The sequence below is a fragment of the Bos grunniens genome, chromosome 17, assembly GCF_055505025.1.
Source record: "Bos grunniens cultivar Pamir isolate PY7600 chromosome 17, Bosgru_T2T1.0, whole genome shotgun sequence".
Classification (NCBI taxonomy): Eukaryota; Metazoa; Chordata; class Mammalia; order Artiodactyla; family Bovidae; genus Bos; species Bos grunniens.
In genome coordinates, this window is record NC_141181.1 from 35,739,534 (window position 1) to 35,757,474 (window position 17,941).

Here is a 17,941-nt window from a genome sequence, read left to right on the forward strand (position 1 = left end):
ATTGCCATAATTTCATCGTGTTCAATATGCCATATGGACATTATCATCCCAAGTTTTTTACTTTATCATTTTTTAAAAATTTCTTTCCCTGATTACAGCTTATGAATACTTTTAGAAAAGCAAAAAGAAGATAAAGAAATTCATGGAAATTTACCACCTAGAGGTAACATGTTTACATTTGAACTAAGTTTCCTACCAGCTCTTTAGAGATCATTTTACAAACCCAGCTTTGGTCCCCACTTTTCACGTAACAGTCAACTGGAAAATTTCTTCAGTTTATTGAAAATTCTTCAAAAATAGTATTTTAAGAAGCCCACAGCTATGCCTGTCATTCTTATTGGTACTATATTTTACAGATTTGACTATCTACTTTTGATACCACAATTATTCCTTTTTAACAAAGCTATGTCAACAGAATGGTTTTAAAAAGAAAGCAAAGACTATAAAGATCATACTCTTTCTGTTCTATAATGAGCAAACAGATGGGAGATAGAAGCAGTTCCTAATTTGGGGCCATACCACTCATCTTCCTACCAAAGTTTACCTTATCTTTTGCAGTAGTTAAACATTCTGTGTTCATATAGAAATACCCTTTTCTTATGAAATACTAAAACTGAAGCAATATTCACAGGAAAATATTTTATGTTTCCTTTTGCAAAATCCTCTTACATGTCAAAGAAAAAATATGTTGTAGACTCCTACCTGTTGTATCAAGACCCCTCAGTTGCCCATGAACTCGATGAATGTTTAACTTGGCTGCAATCTCTTTGCCTTTTTCCACTCCAGCATTTGATCTGAGAGATCCAGAAGACTGAGGCTGCATCTTAGTAGCATGAACGTACCTATCAAAATTTGATGTTCTACCAGGGTCTGCACTGTTTGAACTCTCTTCAACCACACCTCTTCATGAAAAAGAAAGAGTATGATGGCTAACATGTATATAATATAGCTCAGTAAAAATATTTAACTAGTTTAAAAAAAAATTCCACTATTTTAAATAAACCAATATTAATAAAAAAATTCTTCAGTGTTTACTGATAACATGTAAATAAAAACTGTAAACTTTTTAAAACCCACTTTGCTAATATAAAAATGAGATTTGAAATTCCAATATCAGTCTTGAGTTTTAACATCAGAATTTTCCAAAATATATTGAAAAGACAGCTAAGGTTTGCTTTTACATCCAGCAAGATAGTCACAGCTCAGGTTAATAAACTCTTTCTTACCTGTTCATACGAACTTGTGTAGCAATTCTGTCAAAACACAGTGCTACTAAGGAAACATGAGTCACACTCCTACTAGGAGCTGTATTTGGAGATTCCTCTACTGAGGCTTGCAGCAAACATAAGTTCACCTAACACACAAAATGTCACATATTTCAGAGTTGAAAAGTAAAATGTTACCACTTAAACACAAGATATACAGGATAATGAAAAACTACTGTTAGGAATGGAATATCTATGTGTACGAGAGTATAATGAAGGCAAAGCTTATAAATTTAAACTCTCATAAAATAATAATGAAATTCTTACTGGGTGGATATGAAACATTTTAGTTTTATTTAATTAACTTATTAAATAACATTAATGTTAATTAATGTTAATTAAATACTAATAATTATTTAATAATAAAATAATGATTAAATACTAATATAAATAAATGTTGGTGGTAATTAAATAACATTAAATATTTAATGTTATTTAAATATTAGTAACATATTAACCAACATCTGTTTAGGTTAAACTATATTACACTAATTCTTACATTAGATCAAGGAAATAAAACAAAAAATTTGATATTACACTTTATTCTACCACCATTTAGTTTAGAATAAAAATCACCACAATATTTTCTTTCAGAAAAATTTTTTTAAATATTAAATTTTTACCTTTGGTATGCTAACATTAGCCTGAAGACCTTTAATTGTTACATTATCTTGCTTCATTATAGGATTTGTCTGTGCTTGTCCTTGATTAGTCATTCCTATGGTAGAGTGTTCAGTTTTTGTTCCTCTAACATCTTGCTTAGAAGATAGCTAAAAAGATTAAAAGTAGTATTATTATTTCACAGACCTTTAATAATTTCCACATCATCTACACAGCAACTTATTATTCACTGTGCTCCTTTATACCTATCTATATACTAGCTGCCATCTGGGTTAGCATTCCCACTCTTAAAGTCCAAACCTTAGAAAAGCTGGGAAACAGACTGGCAGCCCCAAGACTGAGAAAAGTGATACATAATAAAGCTAAATCAGCCTACACAAAAAGGGACAGAAAAGATGGTAATAACAATAATAGGTTTTTTTAAAAGGATCACCAAATTCTATGTACTTGAAAACCTATTTGGTTTCTGATAACTAGCTCTCCTTGTTGGCTGGAATATTTTCAAATTTCTTTTGATTTGTACTACTCTATCAAGGGACAGAAAAGATGGTAATAACAATAATAGGTTTTTTTAAAAGGATCACCAAATTCTATGTACTTGAAAACCTATTTGGTTTCTGATAACTAGCTCTCCTTGTTGGCTGGAATATTTTCATATTTCTTTTGATTTGTACTACTCTATCTCAATTACCTATCACATGAAATGCCAATATATTCTGAATAACTGGATCACTAAAAATAGGTTTAATTTCACCTCCCCTGGTCCCTAGTCCAAATACAACTCAGATAAACTTGAAATTCAAGTGGACAGTCACTGATGAGCACTAAGACATGACTGCTAAGAAAGTAGCTTTGTGACTCAGACCACAATGTAAGGAAAATACCACACACCAGAAGACAGTGGCTTGATTTACAGAGGTAAACAAAAATAACTTCAAAAATACTAAGATACAAGTTATCTAATCACAGAGGAAGGTCAAAATAATAAACAGATTTGCTTTCTTAGAAAATGAATGTACCAGTGCTAAACAACACTCCTTCACTTAGGACCAAAGCTCTTCAGAAAAGGCTTGGAATTAAACTACTTCTAAAATAAAAGAAAAATTGCCACATTTTAATAAATATATTACTTTTATTTAATGCACAGTATAGTCATATACTGTTCATGGGGTTCTCATGAGGTCGCAGAGTCAGACATGACAGAGTGACTGAACTGAACTGATAGTCATATATGCTATTTCTTACAGAGACAATGACATATAAAGGTTGTTTAGAAATGTCCACCTGTATTCCAATTTAAATGATAAAGTTTTAGTATATTCAAGTTTTTTGAGTTTGGCTACTATATACATGTAAAGAATACTCAAATTGCCACACTCACTCAACAAAAAGTTCTTACATTTTCTGAGAAGGTAGTCTTGCTATTTTGGACAGCTTCCCTGAGGACTTTGACATGTAAATCATCCACAATTGCTGCTGGATGTCGAGTACTAGCACAATGAACCATGGCTTCAATATACCTGAGGGAAGAAAAACAGTAAATGAAGCATTTTAATATCACTTAATACTGTGATCTAGTTTATCTAAGCTACCCTATTATGTTCTATTCTAAATTTTATTCATCTTAGTTTTGTCTCCTTAGAAGACTATAATCTCCTTGTAGGATAGAGAATACATTATTTCCTCTTTATCCCTTCATTCAGTTCAGTTCAGTCGCTCAGTCGTGTCCGACTCTTTGTGACCCCATGAATCACAGCACGCCAGGCCTCCCTGTCCATCACAACTCCCGGAGTTCACTCAGACTCATGTCCATCGAGTCGGTGATGCCATCCAGCCATCTCATCCTCTGTCGTTCCCTTCTCCTCCTGCCCCCAATCCCTCCCAGCATCAGAGTCTTTTCCAATGAGTCAACTCTTTGCATGAGGTGGCCAAAGTACTGGAGTTTCAGCTTTAGCATCATTCCTTCCAAAGAAATCCCAGGGCTGATCTCCTTCAGAAGGCACTGGTTGGATCTCCTTGCAGTTCAAGGGATTCTCAAGAGTCTTCTCCAACACCACAGTTCAAAAGCATCAATTCTTCAGCACTCAGCTTTCTTCACAGTCCAACTCTCACATCCATACATGACTACTGGAAAAACCATAGCCTTGACTAGACGGACCTTTGTTGGCAAGGTAATGTCTCTGCTTTTCAACATGCTATCTAGGTTGGTCATAACTTTCCTTCCAAGGAGTAAGTGTCTTTTAATTTCATGGCTGCAATCACCAACGGCAGTGATATTGAAGCCCCAAAAAATAAAGTCTGACACTGTTTCCCTGTCTATTTCCCATGAAGTGATGGGACCAGATGCCATGATCTTCGTTTTCTGAATGTTGAGCTTTAAGCCAACTTTTTCACTTTCCTCTTTCACTTTCATCAAGAGGCTTTTTAGTTCCTCTTCACTTTCTGCCATAAGGGTGGTGTCATCTGCGTATCTGAGGTTATTGATATTTCTCCCGGCAATCTTGATTCCAGCTTGTGCTTCTTCCACCCCAGCATTTCTCATGATGTACTCTCCATATAAGTTAAATAAGCAGGATGACAATATACAGCCTTGATGTACTCCTTTTCCTATTTGGAACCAGTCTGTTGTTCCATGTCCAGTTCTAACTGCTGCTTCCTGACCTCCTGGGTATTTGGTCTTTTTTTTTTTTTTTAAATGCTCAACAGACCAAAAGCAAAAAGTAGAAAATGTAATATAATTATTATAATATTATAATATATAATTATTTAAGCTGAGAAAGGAACAAATAATAACTGAAACACAGTTCCCTTTAAATATATTTTCATTTTTATTCAATCAAAATAGAATCTTTCATCAATAATTATTCATCATTCTTTTTCATGAAAATATTATATCATACACACTAATCATTATCACATACATTTATTATTTTATAAAATAGTAGTTGTACTTTTACACAAAATTAATACCTGTCTAAAGCTTCAGCCACTAGGGGAGTCAGAACAATATCAACAGTTCCTTTTACTTCAACTATGGCTGTGGTCCTAGTCTGTGAGACTGGTTGATCCAAGGTCCACTCTTCTGTTAATGTCTCATCATCGGTGTTATCAACAGCTTTCTTTTCCAGTGGAGTATATGGTGTACTATACAATTTAACAAGCAAAATATATATTTAAAAGACCACACACACAAAAAAAATAGCAGTTGGAGTCTCTTTAATCTTTAAACTTGTAATTATTTCAACTACAAATTTCATGAAATTGGACTAGATATGTCCCAAATACTCTTCAAGGACAAGAAAAATGAGGCACTAAGATGCAAGCTGATCTAAGATAGTTAATACATTAAATATAAAACTTTTTTTGATATACTTATTTGATGGAACATTTCCAAAATATAAAATTTGTAATACTAAATTCTTGTTAGTTCCCAATTTAGTCAAGTTGTGGTTTGCATAGTATATCTAAAAGAAATGCTACAGAATGCTCATAAATGTAGGCAAAGCCATGAAAGACAACAGAGTTAAATTATTTGGGCCAATTATCATAAAATAAATACTATGATCAGGTAAAGAATGATTATTTCTCAGAATAAAGTCTAAGATCTAATAATCAAGAAAGACTGGCTTAAAACTTCAAAAGTACATAATTTTTACTTACTTTGAAGTCGATCCTGAAAGTTGCATTCCTCTGTCTAGTAAAGAGTTAGCTGTGAGCCCCTGTTTGATAACCTAGAATAAAAGAAAATATTACTTATAGGCTAGAATTATAATATTAGTTATTCTGTAAATTTATGTTATCAACTGATATTTCTGAATATCCAAATTACCTTGTTAATGTGATTTTGATATGTAAAATATAAATATTTAACAAATTGAGAAAATCACAGAAAATATTCAATTGTCAATTTCATCTTCTGATTATTCAGACAAATGACAGTAGGGCTGCGAGGATTCAGCAACAAGAGTAGACTACACAACTAAAGCTTAAAAACAAGCACTTCAAATGTCTTTCCTCCGTAGTTCCTCTTTAAATTGGGCTTTACTTAGAAAAAGCTAATTTGAGAGTCTGGTAGCACAATCGACTTTTATTTTCTTTTAAACTTCTCGTTTTATGAAATTTTAAACTTATGCAAAAGAAGACAAAATAGTATATAACTGGGAAAGAATCCCAGAGAAACATTAAATTATAGGAAAAACTAGATTGTATTTTATATCCATGTGTGCATGCTAAGTTGCTTCAGTTTGTCTATCTCTTTGTGACCTCATAGAGAGTAGCCCATTAGGCTCCTCTAATCATGGGATTCTCCAGGCAAGAGTATGGAGTGGACTGCCGTGCCCTCCTCCAGGGATATCCATAAAAGAATACAAAATAAATAATGTACTTAAAATAACCAAACTAAATCCTTTTAAATGCTAGCCTATTATTTAGATCTAGTAAAGAAAAAATATTTTATGTTCTATTTTTGAAGTTGTCTAAAGATATGAACTCCTTGGCTTATTTTCTCCAGACATTTGACTGCCTGAACAAAACAAGATTTATTGAAAATACTAAAATATTAATAATTCTAACTTCTCACAGTAATTCTTCAAAGCAAATGCCATTCGGTTTTATACTAAAACATTCATACACCAACATATTTTCACATGGAATAAAGAAAACATTTTAAAATTTTGGCATGGGCAATTTATCTTAGGCAAGATAAGAAATGGGTACAATCACAAAATAAAAACTTTGCTTCTATTTTCTTCTTTCTTTATGTTAGTATGTTTCTTCTTTCTTTAATACATATTACTCAAATACATACATCTGTAAGGATATTCCATTCCATTTATTGCCGGAGCCTGCGTGAGGAGCTCCGCCCGTGGCAAAGGTCATGAGGAAGGAGGCTAGGCATATGCAAAGGCGGGATCGAGCCTCAGGAGTCCCCCTGGAAATTCTCGAGTATCTACCCTCTAAACCAGAGTCTGCCTATTTTCTGCTTTGTGCTCTCACCTACACCTCTGACTTTACGGGGGGGCTGTCCCCTACTACCTCTCTCTGAAAAAATAGTTAACTTACAGCTCCAGTTAATAAAGTTCCTAGGTGTGATAGTGTTTCAACCTACAAACTCCTTTGGAAGTCCTCTAGCCTGCCTGAATAGGTTTTTCCGGCCACATGTGATTGTTCAGAGCCTCCCAACTGTGAGAGGCATGAGATGTTCTAAACTGTCTAAATACAGATTCCTTTGAGCAGTTAAAAGATTGATTAGAAACTGTATTGGTGAAGGGTTTTTCACTTGTTGGGCCAATGTTTGCTGCTAAGTTTCCATATCCCTTACCTGCTGTGTCCCTGGCAGTGTATTGATTAATATAATTAGTGTAAGTAGTAGCTTTAATGTTTGTAACCTTGGACCCTTGAGTTAATTCTTTTTCTTGTTATAGCCCACCACACCTTTGCCCTGTAGGAATGCAACTTTATCTAATGCTTTTGAAAGGTGGCGCCTGACTCATCACCTTTAGAGAAAAATAAGTTTTCTGAAGAAAGGGTCTTAAAATACTAACAGGCCTCTGGGCCAGAAGATGATGCAAATCACCTAAACTTTTGCACATGATAAGTTTGCAGGAAGAAAGTCTGGCTTACAGCATGACTCTACCCCTTCCCTCATTATCTTCTATGCATAACTTAAGGTATAAAAACTACTTTGGAAAATAAAGTGCAGGCCTTGTTCACCGAAGCTTGGTCTCCCCATGTCGTTCTTTCTCTCACCTTCTGGCTGAATTATTCAGCCTCTTTTCTCCACTGAATTTCCTCACTGAGCTATCCTTATTTAACCACTCTTTATATCTTTAATTAACATTTAAATAAGCTGTTGTTTCCTGATCGCTGAAGCCGTCTCCCCTTCGAAACCCCTGACTCCACCAGGGCTGGACCCTGGCAATTTATCACATTTCCATCATTACTTAAGTCCAAGTATATATCATGTCTTGCACAGACTACTGAGACAGTCTCCTAAGTCATCACCCCACTTCCTCCTTGCTTAATGACAATTCACTTCTATTTGGTAGCCGAAATATAAGAGATCATATCACATTTCCTTAAAACTCCCATAAAGCTTTAAGGTCCTGGTCCTATTCCCTGAGTATAGTACCCCTAAATCTTCCCATCTTCAATTTGTCCTCATCCTTTAAGTTCCAGTTTAAATATTACCTCCTGGGATAGACCTTTCATGTCAATACAATCTAGGCAACCCCACTACCTCCCATTATTCTCTATTCCAGCATCCTTTGATTATCTTTGTAAGACTTCTCAATTTGTAATCATACACTGTACTTATCTATTTAAACTTATCTATTTATCTATATTAACTGCCTAACTATAAGCCCCATGTCTGTTTCCTCACCACTGAACATCAAATGGTTAACACACAGTAGTATATAATAAATATCAGAATTAACAATGAGAATATTAACATTCAGACAGTTTAAATGAGTATATATATTACATATAAGTAAACACCACATAAAATTCTTAAATGTTAATCAGTTCCATAAGATTTTATATGCTCAATTTTGGTCTTTAAAATCATAAAGTTCTTTTAAATATTTATAAAATGTTTTAATATTGGCTTTATCACTAAATTTATTTTTACATATTTTTAGCTTTCCTATAAAAAAGCTATTTACAGAATACATTACAGAAATGGACAATAATCAATTAATACTAAATTACAAGATCTCAAATATCAAGTATGCAGAACTGGATTTGCATAGAAGCAGTTATGGATTAATAGAAAGAATACCAACTATTAAAAACAATTCCAAAATTTTACTTTTAAGACAGAAAATATGAATTCACAGAGACTTGATCCTAATCTCAGAATATAATGTAGACATGGACTATACATGATTAATATTCTGATAATCAAGTCTGAAACTTTTCCTTAATTTTATATCCTTAAATTTATAATACTCATCAATAAACCTGAGGCCTACTGTCATACATGAAGCCATGTCTTCAGGAATTTTATCTTTCAGAAAGGTAGCTAAATACCAAGAGAGCAATTTTTAAAACATCTTAAAAATAATTTTCCTAAATAAATTGATCAGTGAAAACTAATGATTTAGCTTATACCTTAAAAGTTGGAACAGAAAGCTGTTCAAATGATGATGAACTTTCTTCACTGGTTGGTGTTTCCAGATCAAGGGGGCGATGCAGTGAGGACTTAGAGGTTCTTTTGTTGGTTGGATGCTTCACTGACCAATTAATTACCTGGAACTGTGTAAGGTAAGTCTGATAGCAATTCATCACAGGCTGTTGAGAAGTAATCTGTTCGCTTTCTATTGTTTTCTCACTTTCTACAACATATAGATGCTCTATAACATCATCCTCTCCACCTAATGCAGAAACAAAGGAAGCCTGGGAAGGGTGAGTTTTGAATGGCAGAGTCCGGGGATCCTGAATGTTTTCTCCCTGGCCAGTAAGTGGTCCTTCCACACTGTGATATATGGAACCCCTACTGTAGTCAATCTGCTGGGCTTGCTTTCTCTTCTTTTTTCTACCTGGATAAGTTCCAGGGCCTTCATCACTGCTAATGGGCTCAAATTCTTCAGCTGCAGAAAAGTAGGCTTCACTATCAGCCATTGACATGCTTGAATCCATTGATCGATATTGATGAAATGAATTAGAGTCTGCTGATGGTGTGTATGGAAATGAACCGAAACTTCTCCTCTGCTTTGGTGAGTCTAGTACATTCTCATCACTTCTGGAAACATCACTGCTAAATTGGACTCCCACTGTAACAGGCTGCTTGTCCCCATAAAAAGCAGCAGTAAGGCTCTTGGTACTTCCAAGTCGGGTGGAACACACAGAGGCCTGTCGTTTCAAGGGAGATCTCAGAGGAGACTGACCTACTGACTTTTCCTGAGTGTTAGGAGATACAGGGCTGTTTCCTGAAATTTCTGTAGGAATGCTAAAACAGAAAGAAAAACTATTAACATTTATTGCACATCACATAATTTAAGTATAAACAGAAGTACTTGTAAAATCTTTCTGTATTCTTTTTACAAACAAAGAAAGATGTAAACTTTTACAATAAAATCCCATAGAAAGTAGCAAAATAGCACATTATATGTTTCTACCCCATACAGTTCCAAAAACAAAACTAATAAAAAAATGGAGTCAGCTTAAAACAGAATAAAAATTTAAAGAAATCTGGAGTATAATCTATCCATAATCCATGGACACTAATGCATTTGTAAACTTATTATTCCCATATCCATTAAAAGTTTATCCAACAAAATATACCAGGTGTCTTTGATCAGATAAGAGGAAATAAAGGGAAGCAATAAATCATAGATAACTCCAATATTTCTGACTTCAGCAACTGATATACGAGTGCCATTTCCTGAGGCATAACAAGCTGAGCACGATAGGCACAAGGTCACTTTAATATGTTGAGTCTGAGCCATCCACAAAACATCCAGAAGATGGCTAGGCTCACAGGGACACAGGTATGGGATGGAGTTTTACACTTATAAGATGTTAACTACAGATCATAATTGAAGCCAAATAGTTACTAAGACTGCAGAGGGAAATAGTAAAGTGAGTGGTGAGAAGGGTACAGAACAGAATCTTAAGGGATAACAACATTTAACAAATGGTAGGCTGTTAAGAATAAGAGAAAGAAGCATGGAAAGGAAAAAAAATGGAGGACTTGGAAATAGAGACCGAGAAAGAATAGCCAAGGACCTGGGGGGCAATCTGAAGTGTGCTATCAAGGCAAGAGGAAAGTGATTTTCAAGAAGTGAGTAATCAGCTAGGGACCAAAGGGAGGACCAAAAATTATTCACCACACTGGAAGGCTAATATCCACATGTTAACAACAGTTCACTTTCAGTGGTGGGAGGACAAGAAATATTCATTTTTGTTATACTTTTCTGTATTTTCTTAATATCTGGAATGAATAGTATTACTCTTGCAATCAGAAAAACAGCAGCAAATAGGTATTTAAAACAGGTTCAGGAGGAGAAAAAATTTTCTACAGCAAGTGAGCTGAAGAGGGAGAAAGTTTTTCTCACCACAGGTTTAAGCACTTATAATCTTATTACAATCAGGTTTCTAAATCTAACTGAACACTGACCTTGCTTGGCCATCCTCTCTTTTTGTACCATGCAAGAATTCTTTTTGAACCAAATGGTCATCAGCAACAGAAGAGGGACTTTCCTTTTCACCAGCCAATAGGGGCTGTGCAGCACTGGAACTACTGTTCTCCTCTGAGGAAGAGGATGAGCTATGAGATCGTAATGGTACTTGAAGACTAAGGTGCTGAGTTTTCCTCTCTACTTCTATTCCCACTGATTTGTTTTCCCATTCTTTCCTCTTTATGCCATTCACGTTACCTAAACAAACAAAAAGGTAGGTTACATAAACACAATAATTCCAAAAACAATTTACGAAAAATATGAGAATGTAATCGAATACCCTGTTGTTAAGTATGTAGTTGTTTTTAAAAAGCACAAGTAACTAATTTCACATAGCAATATGCTAAACACTACGGAAAGATATCAACATACATATGAAACCAGAGTTTGCAGACTGAATTTCTTCTTTTTCAAATAACTATTTATATGAAAAATTTCCAACTTAGAAAAATTTCAAGAGTGTTAACAAATCAAAGCTATTTTACTCAAAATTACTTATTTTAAACACTTTGCCCACACTTGCTCAGTGTATATAAACAGACATAATACTTTGGGAACCACCTAAGAGTAACTTGCAGTCATGGTTTTTTACCCTAAACACTCAAAAGGTTTATTTCCTAAGAATAATACAAAAACACAGTATAGTTATCAACTTGGTATATTTGGCACTGATACCATATGGTTATCTAGTCTACCATGTGCTTTCCAATTTTCTCAAAAGGCCTAATAATGTCCTTTAAAGCCTTTTGCCCTCTCCAGTACAGGATCCAATCTAGGATTGTATATTACTGCATTCAGTTGTCCTGTCTTCCTGAATCTGGAACATTCTCTCAGCCTTTTATGAGAGCCCTGGGATGTGTTATGTAAACTGGGGGCAGACCGTGATAAAAGGAGAATTCTAGAGCTGCTTAGGGAAAAAAAAAATATATTGCTGCCCTACTTCCCCTCTCCTCCAGCTATCCTTGTGCTATTCACAAGGATGGAACCTGCTAGTAGGAGAAAACATCTCACCAAGCAGAAGGCAATTCTAGATAGAACTTAAGTGGTAAGAAGACTTAAGAACTTAGAATACAAGTAGTATTCGCTTCTACTATCACGAATGTAAAAATCACAACGAAAATCAAAAGAAAAATAGGTTTGATTCACTTTTAAATGATAGGAAACTAGAATGTACTGACCTTCCAAGGAAATTCTTTATTTATACCAATATGCCCTCCTTAATTCTGTCCTGACACTGTACATCTATACGTGGCTCCCGGAAAACTCAACAATCAGAAAGTCATATACTTATGAAGGGACTATGAAGGGGCTAACTTCAAGCTTCCCTGCTCAAGAAACTTATGGCAGTTTACCAATTACAACACATTCCTGAGGGAGAGAGACACAGACACTGTCTATTACATAAGAACTAAAATGAGGTTTCTTCTGTTCGCTGTTAGAGAATTTGCTGTTTTCTCCCTTTTATACCATGTGCAAATTCCCTGTAGATTTTCTTCCTTGCATTTGTGATGGTAAAAATTTGATCTACAGGTTAGAGAATCAAGCATAGTCTTTATAAATAGTGCCAGTTGTGGTACGGTGGAAAAAACTAAAGTGGCTTTAATAATCTTGATTCTGGTTTCTGCTCAGCCACATACATGACTGAATGACTTCATGCAACTCAGTCTCAGTGATGAACCTCAGTTATTTCACCACAAACAGGGAAAATAAAGAACTCACATGGTTAGCTTGAGGATGAAACGAGAAATGCTTACGAAAATCTTTAAAAACAAATATTATTCAAAAGTAAAAAGGTAATATTATAAGAAGATAGCTAAGTAAATTTTGTTTCATATCTTTCTAGTCCTTTAAATGTCAAGAAGTTTTGGTATTTGCTGATTTTGTAAGGTAATCCGCTCTTATTCTGGTAAAACTGCTGAAGTCAAGTAACCTTAAACTAGCATGTACAATTTATTAATATTCAGTGAAAAATCATTTAAACAACAATTTGGCATACATATTTCCCACTCTTTCCTCTAAGAGCTCCATATACATGACAATCAAGCCAATAAATTGTTAAAAGTTAAAACTACTTCTTTTCTATTTTGTCTACTGACAAAAGGCAGAGCTAAGTTAATTATTTTCAATGTATCAAGGGAAAAGGACTAAGTACTAGTGCAATATTGCACTAAATACTATTGCTAAATACTAAATACTTCTTTTCTATTTTGTCTACTGACAAAAGGCAGAGCTAAGTTAATTATTTTGAATGGATCAAGGGAAAAGGGCTAAATATTAGTGCAATATTGCACTAAATACTAGTACTATTGCACTAAATACTAGTGCAATATCAAGACTTTTCCTAAATTTCACTTCTTGACAGTATGACCACTTTACCAGTATGTATTGCATTTAATTGTAGGAATACACAATTAAGAAACACAATGGAAGATGTATTTCTGAAGTCTTTGGAGAAAAGATAATAGATAGATATAAATTCAATATGCCTAAATCCACCATTCACTGTTCATACCAAACTCATGTATCTGTAAAGTTATCCTACAGGCTCTAAGGAAACACCAAATTTCTTGACATGGATGATTTAAGTCGTAAGAAGAGTATTTTGCAAAAGCAGTGGATAACACGAGAGCCAATAGTATACATATTACTATTGTTAAGTTTTTCCTATAGAAGTAAACTGGTAAAACAATTATAAACTTAAAGCACAGCTATTCCTAAGTGTATTTCTGGAATCTAGGTTCTAGGGAAATAATGACATATATGCAAATATTTAAAGCTGGGCTAGGAAAAATCACCCATGTTGACAGCAGGAGATCTGAACAATAAATCTACTTTTGCCTTGTGCAACTCTGAAAAACTCACTAGGTCTTATCTGGCTATCGTTAAATCACCTGCAAAACAAAGACAGATTATAACTAAAGCCTACATAAAAGACTGCTCAAAAAACCAATTTGAACAAAGTAACACTGAACTTCTCTCAGAATGACATAGGAATGAAGATAACAAAAGATAAATATAAGTGACAACACACTACCATCTACAATTTTGGGAACTTCTTTAGTAATAATCCATTCTCCAGGCTGAAGCAGAGACTGTCCATAATACATATCAGACTCTGCACTTGTGCTTGAAAATGCAGAGCTACTGGAAGGTGTCAACTCTTCAAGTTTGAAGAAATCTAGGCCAGTTACTGTGCCACCAAAGAATCTGCAGCCACCAAGACAACCACACTTGTTCTTACACCTCTTATTCTTCAGGGTATCATCTGGCCACAAAAACCACAACCTAAATAGAACACACAACAAAAGAAACAAAAGAACAACAACATAACAAAAACTCAGTAGGAATCAGAAACTTTTGAGCAAATAATTAAATATGTTAACTGTTAATGTTTTTAAAAGACAAGTTAAACACAAAGGTTTGTTTTTACTATGGACTATCTTTTTAATTATTTTGCCTTTCTTAAAAAAAAAAGTCTCACCATGGTGAGATGAAAATAAGTAGGAACAATAATGAGAAACAGAACATAAATTTTAAAAAAATCAAAGAGATAAAGTGTATATATATATATATTTAAATCCACTTCAAAGACAGCAGAAAACATTCTCAAAAGAACTAAAAATTTAAGCACTAATTTAAAAAACAGATAGAACTATTAGTATAGATTATGCTTAATAGATTATAATATTTAGCATTGCAAAGACTTAGTCATATGGTAAATTTAGTACACCAAAATGTTATAAATACGAGGGAAGTAAGAAATTCTCAATAAAATCAAAATAATACATCACTCTCTATTTTAGAAAAAAAATTGTGATTTTGTAATAAGGACTCTGAATGAAGAATTAAGACAGTAAGAGTAATTGTCTGTAAAATTCTTTAGGCTCTGTGAGTGACCCCCACACAAAATTATCAGCCGTTAACTACCCTCCTTCCTTAAAAATATTATATTATAGAAATCTGAGAAATATATTTTTATTCCTTTTTCAACTTTAAATAATAAAACCTCGTATTAACAGTCCATTTTTCTAAGCTTTTCCACATGCATTATCTCATTGGATCCTCAGGGCGCTCACAGGAAGACAGAATAAGTATTTCATTTCCTTTTTACAGTCATTCATTTATATTCCTTGAAAATATCTACTATGTGCCTTGAATGGTGCTAAGCAAAACTGACATAACCTTATCCATATGAAGTTTATGGTGGGCAAAGACAGGTCACACAAATAGTATCTAATCATAAGTTAGAGTAAAGTGCTCTAAGATAAAGAAGAGGCTATTGTGACAAAGAAAATAATGAAATATTATTACAAAAAAATAATATTTGAGATGTAAAAGATGAGATGGAATAAATATATCAAGTTAGTAGTGAAGAAATAAATATATCAAGTTAGAAGAGGAACATCAGTCTGGACAAGACAAAAGGAAAAATATGTATAAGGTATGTAAAACGCATTATGCAAAATCTGGAATACATTAGTTGTGCAACAAATGTATCCTACCTGTCCCTATCTTTATATAAACCAATGTACTAGTTCTCAAACTTCGGCTCACATTAGAATCACTGGGAGGTGTATATGTATGGCTGAGTCCCTTTGCCGTTCACCTCAATCACAACACTTTGTTAACTGGCTATATCCCAACACAAAATAAAAAGTTTAAATAAAAAAGAATCATTGGGAAGGCTTATTAAATTAATTTCCTGGCTGCAGTCACCATCCGCAGTGATTTGGGAGCCCAAGAAAATAAAATCTGTCACTGTTTCCACTTTCCACTTTTTCCCCATCCATTTGCCACAAAGTGATGGGACTGGATGCCATAAACTTAGTTTTTTTGAATGTTGAATTTTAAGCCAGCGTTTTCACTCTCCTCTTTCACCCTCATCAAGAGGCTCTTTAGTTCCTCTTTGCTTTCTGCCATTAGAGTGGTATCATTAGAGCTACCATGTAGGGAGAAGCAATTCACCACAGGCAGGTTACCTGTTCTTGCTTGCCGGATACGCCAAGAATGCAAGGCTCTGACCAGGCTACTTCTCAGGGTTCTGGAAAAGAGCAGGCTCACTCCACTTAATATAAAAGTGGTAAAAGTTACCTAAGCTCAGTGTTCCACTTCTGTAATGCAGAAGTAATAATGTCTACTATGTGCAGACATCCATCATGGGTCTTTTCTGACATCCCCATGGGACTCAGGGATAGCGGTGCCAGGTTTGGCAAATAAAAATAAGTTTGTGCCATGTAACAGGCAGTGTATTTTTATACTAAAGAGTTTTCTGTTGTTTATCTGCAACAATTTTAACTGCGCATTCTGTATTTTCTCTGGCAATCCTATTTGGGGGACATGGGGAACCAATGCAAACACATTTGACTCTGGCTAGTGCTTTTGCTATAATAAAGTCCTGTGTCTCTCACCAGGTTTCACACGTCTTCTGCTAGCACTCACAGTAAACTGTGGCAGGATAACTTCTTAGCTAGTAAGTAGGATAAAATCTCAAACTTCACAATTCTTAACCAATCAGAGCACTGAAACTAACCTCAGTGAGGCACCTAAGGTCACATGGAGCCACCTCCTCAGCTTCACTATCACCCTGCTCTACCATCTGATCTACAGGCACTGTCTTCATACCAACTGGCTTCCAAGGCCATAGTGAACAAAGAAACCAAAATGTGTTTTTAAACAACATTGTCCACAGATGAGTTTTCTTAATAGATTTATAAGATACCAGTATCTTAAATAAACCTAAAAGATTAATGTAATCTCAATAAAAACCTCAATAGGATTTCTTTTAACTAGAAAAACAGTTCTTTGGGAAAAATTAATAGGTGAAAATATCTAAACATTTTGTGAAATGAGTAGGTGTTAAGTATTAGTTTGTTGGTTTTCCTATATTTGAACAGATATTTGCAAAAAAACAAAACCCAAAAAAACTATTTACATCCTTGGCTGTATTAATGCACACACACCATAAAAAAAAAAAAAATCCAGATGGTTTAGAGTTTTATGTTAATAACAAAAATAGAATAGTAAAAAATAAAGTACACGGGTCATGTGATTACTAGCAAAGTGCTCTCAAATTAGTACAAAAAATTATAAAATGGAAAGGTGAACATATTTGAATACATAAAATTAAAATCTATTTAACATAAGAAAAATAAATGAAACAAACTGCAAAATATCAGTAATGGGGATCAAAAAAGGGCAATAATCTTTCTAGAGTTCTTAAAAATTGGTAAGAAATACACCAAGATCCCAATAAATAAATGTATATAGGATACTAGCAGGCAATTCACAAATGAGGGGAAATATCCAATAAGTATCTGAAAAAAGTATTAAATAATCCCCAAATAAACAAATGCAAAATAAAGAGATACCACCTTTCAGTTATTATAAAACACTGAGAGGGTGGCAAACATGCAGTAAGACAGAGACTCTATTAAACAGCCACTGGGAATATAAACTGAAATGAGAGTCCTAGGAAGTAACTTGGGAAAGCATATCAAAAGCTCAGTTTTTAACAGTCACACACCCTTCTGAGGAAACTATTTAAAGGATATACCCAGAAATTGTGGGAAAAGCTTCCATTTACAGTGAGAAATTTAGAAACAATCTATATATTTAAAATATGGGAAATGGCTAAGTACAGTTCACAGACCCCAGCCTTCTGACCCAGGAAAAACAAGCTGCCGAAGGGCTGCAGCCAATGAAGAAGCAGACAGCCTCTCCAATTTCCTTTCCTCTATAGAAGCAAGCCCCTCTCCTCTGTTCTCCAAACCTGCCTATGTTTCGCCAAAGTTTGCTTGTCTTGAATTGCAGTTCTTTACTATTCCCCCAAAATCTTACTTTGCTGTTGGTAAAATCAAACAAAAAAAATGGGTT

The 17,941-nt window shown here is 34.3% G+C and overlaps 1 protein-coding gene across 15 annotated transcripts in view; it reads right to left on the bottom strand.

Annotated features, from left to right (window-relative positions):
- The window catches only part of BLTP1 (bridge-like lipid transfer protein family member 1), a 195,190-nt gene that overhangs the window by 99,007 nt on the left and 78,242 nt on the right, over positions 1 to 17,941 (bottom strand). For all 15 annotated transcript variants that reach the window (XM_086346902.1, XM_086346895.1, XM_086346910.1 and 12 more), the window contains exons 27-35: positions 14,103 to 14,353; positions 11,008 to 11,266; positions 9,000 to 9,837; positions 5,547 to 5,617; positions 4,857 to 5,030; positions 3,286 to 3,406; positions 1,889 to 2,035; positions 1,227 to 1,354; positions 703 to 902 (exon numbers count right to left, since the gene is read on the bottom strand). In XM_086346902.1, coding sequence (XP_086203028.1) covers positions 703 to 902; positions 1,227 to 1,354; positions 1,889 to 2,035; positions 3,286 to 3,406; positions 4,857 to 5,030; positions 5,547 to 5,617; positions 9,000 to 9,837; positions 11,008 to 11,266; positions 14,103 to 14,353 — 2,189 coding nt within the window. The remainder of the gene's footprint in view (positions 1 to 702; positions 903 to 1,226; positions 1,355 to 1,888; positions 2,036 to 3,285; positions 3,407 to 4,856; positions 5,031 to 5,546; positions 5,618 to 8,999; positions 9,838 to 11,007; positions 11,267 to 14,102; positions 14,354 to 17,941) is intronic.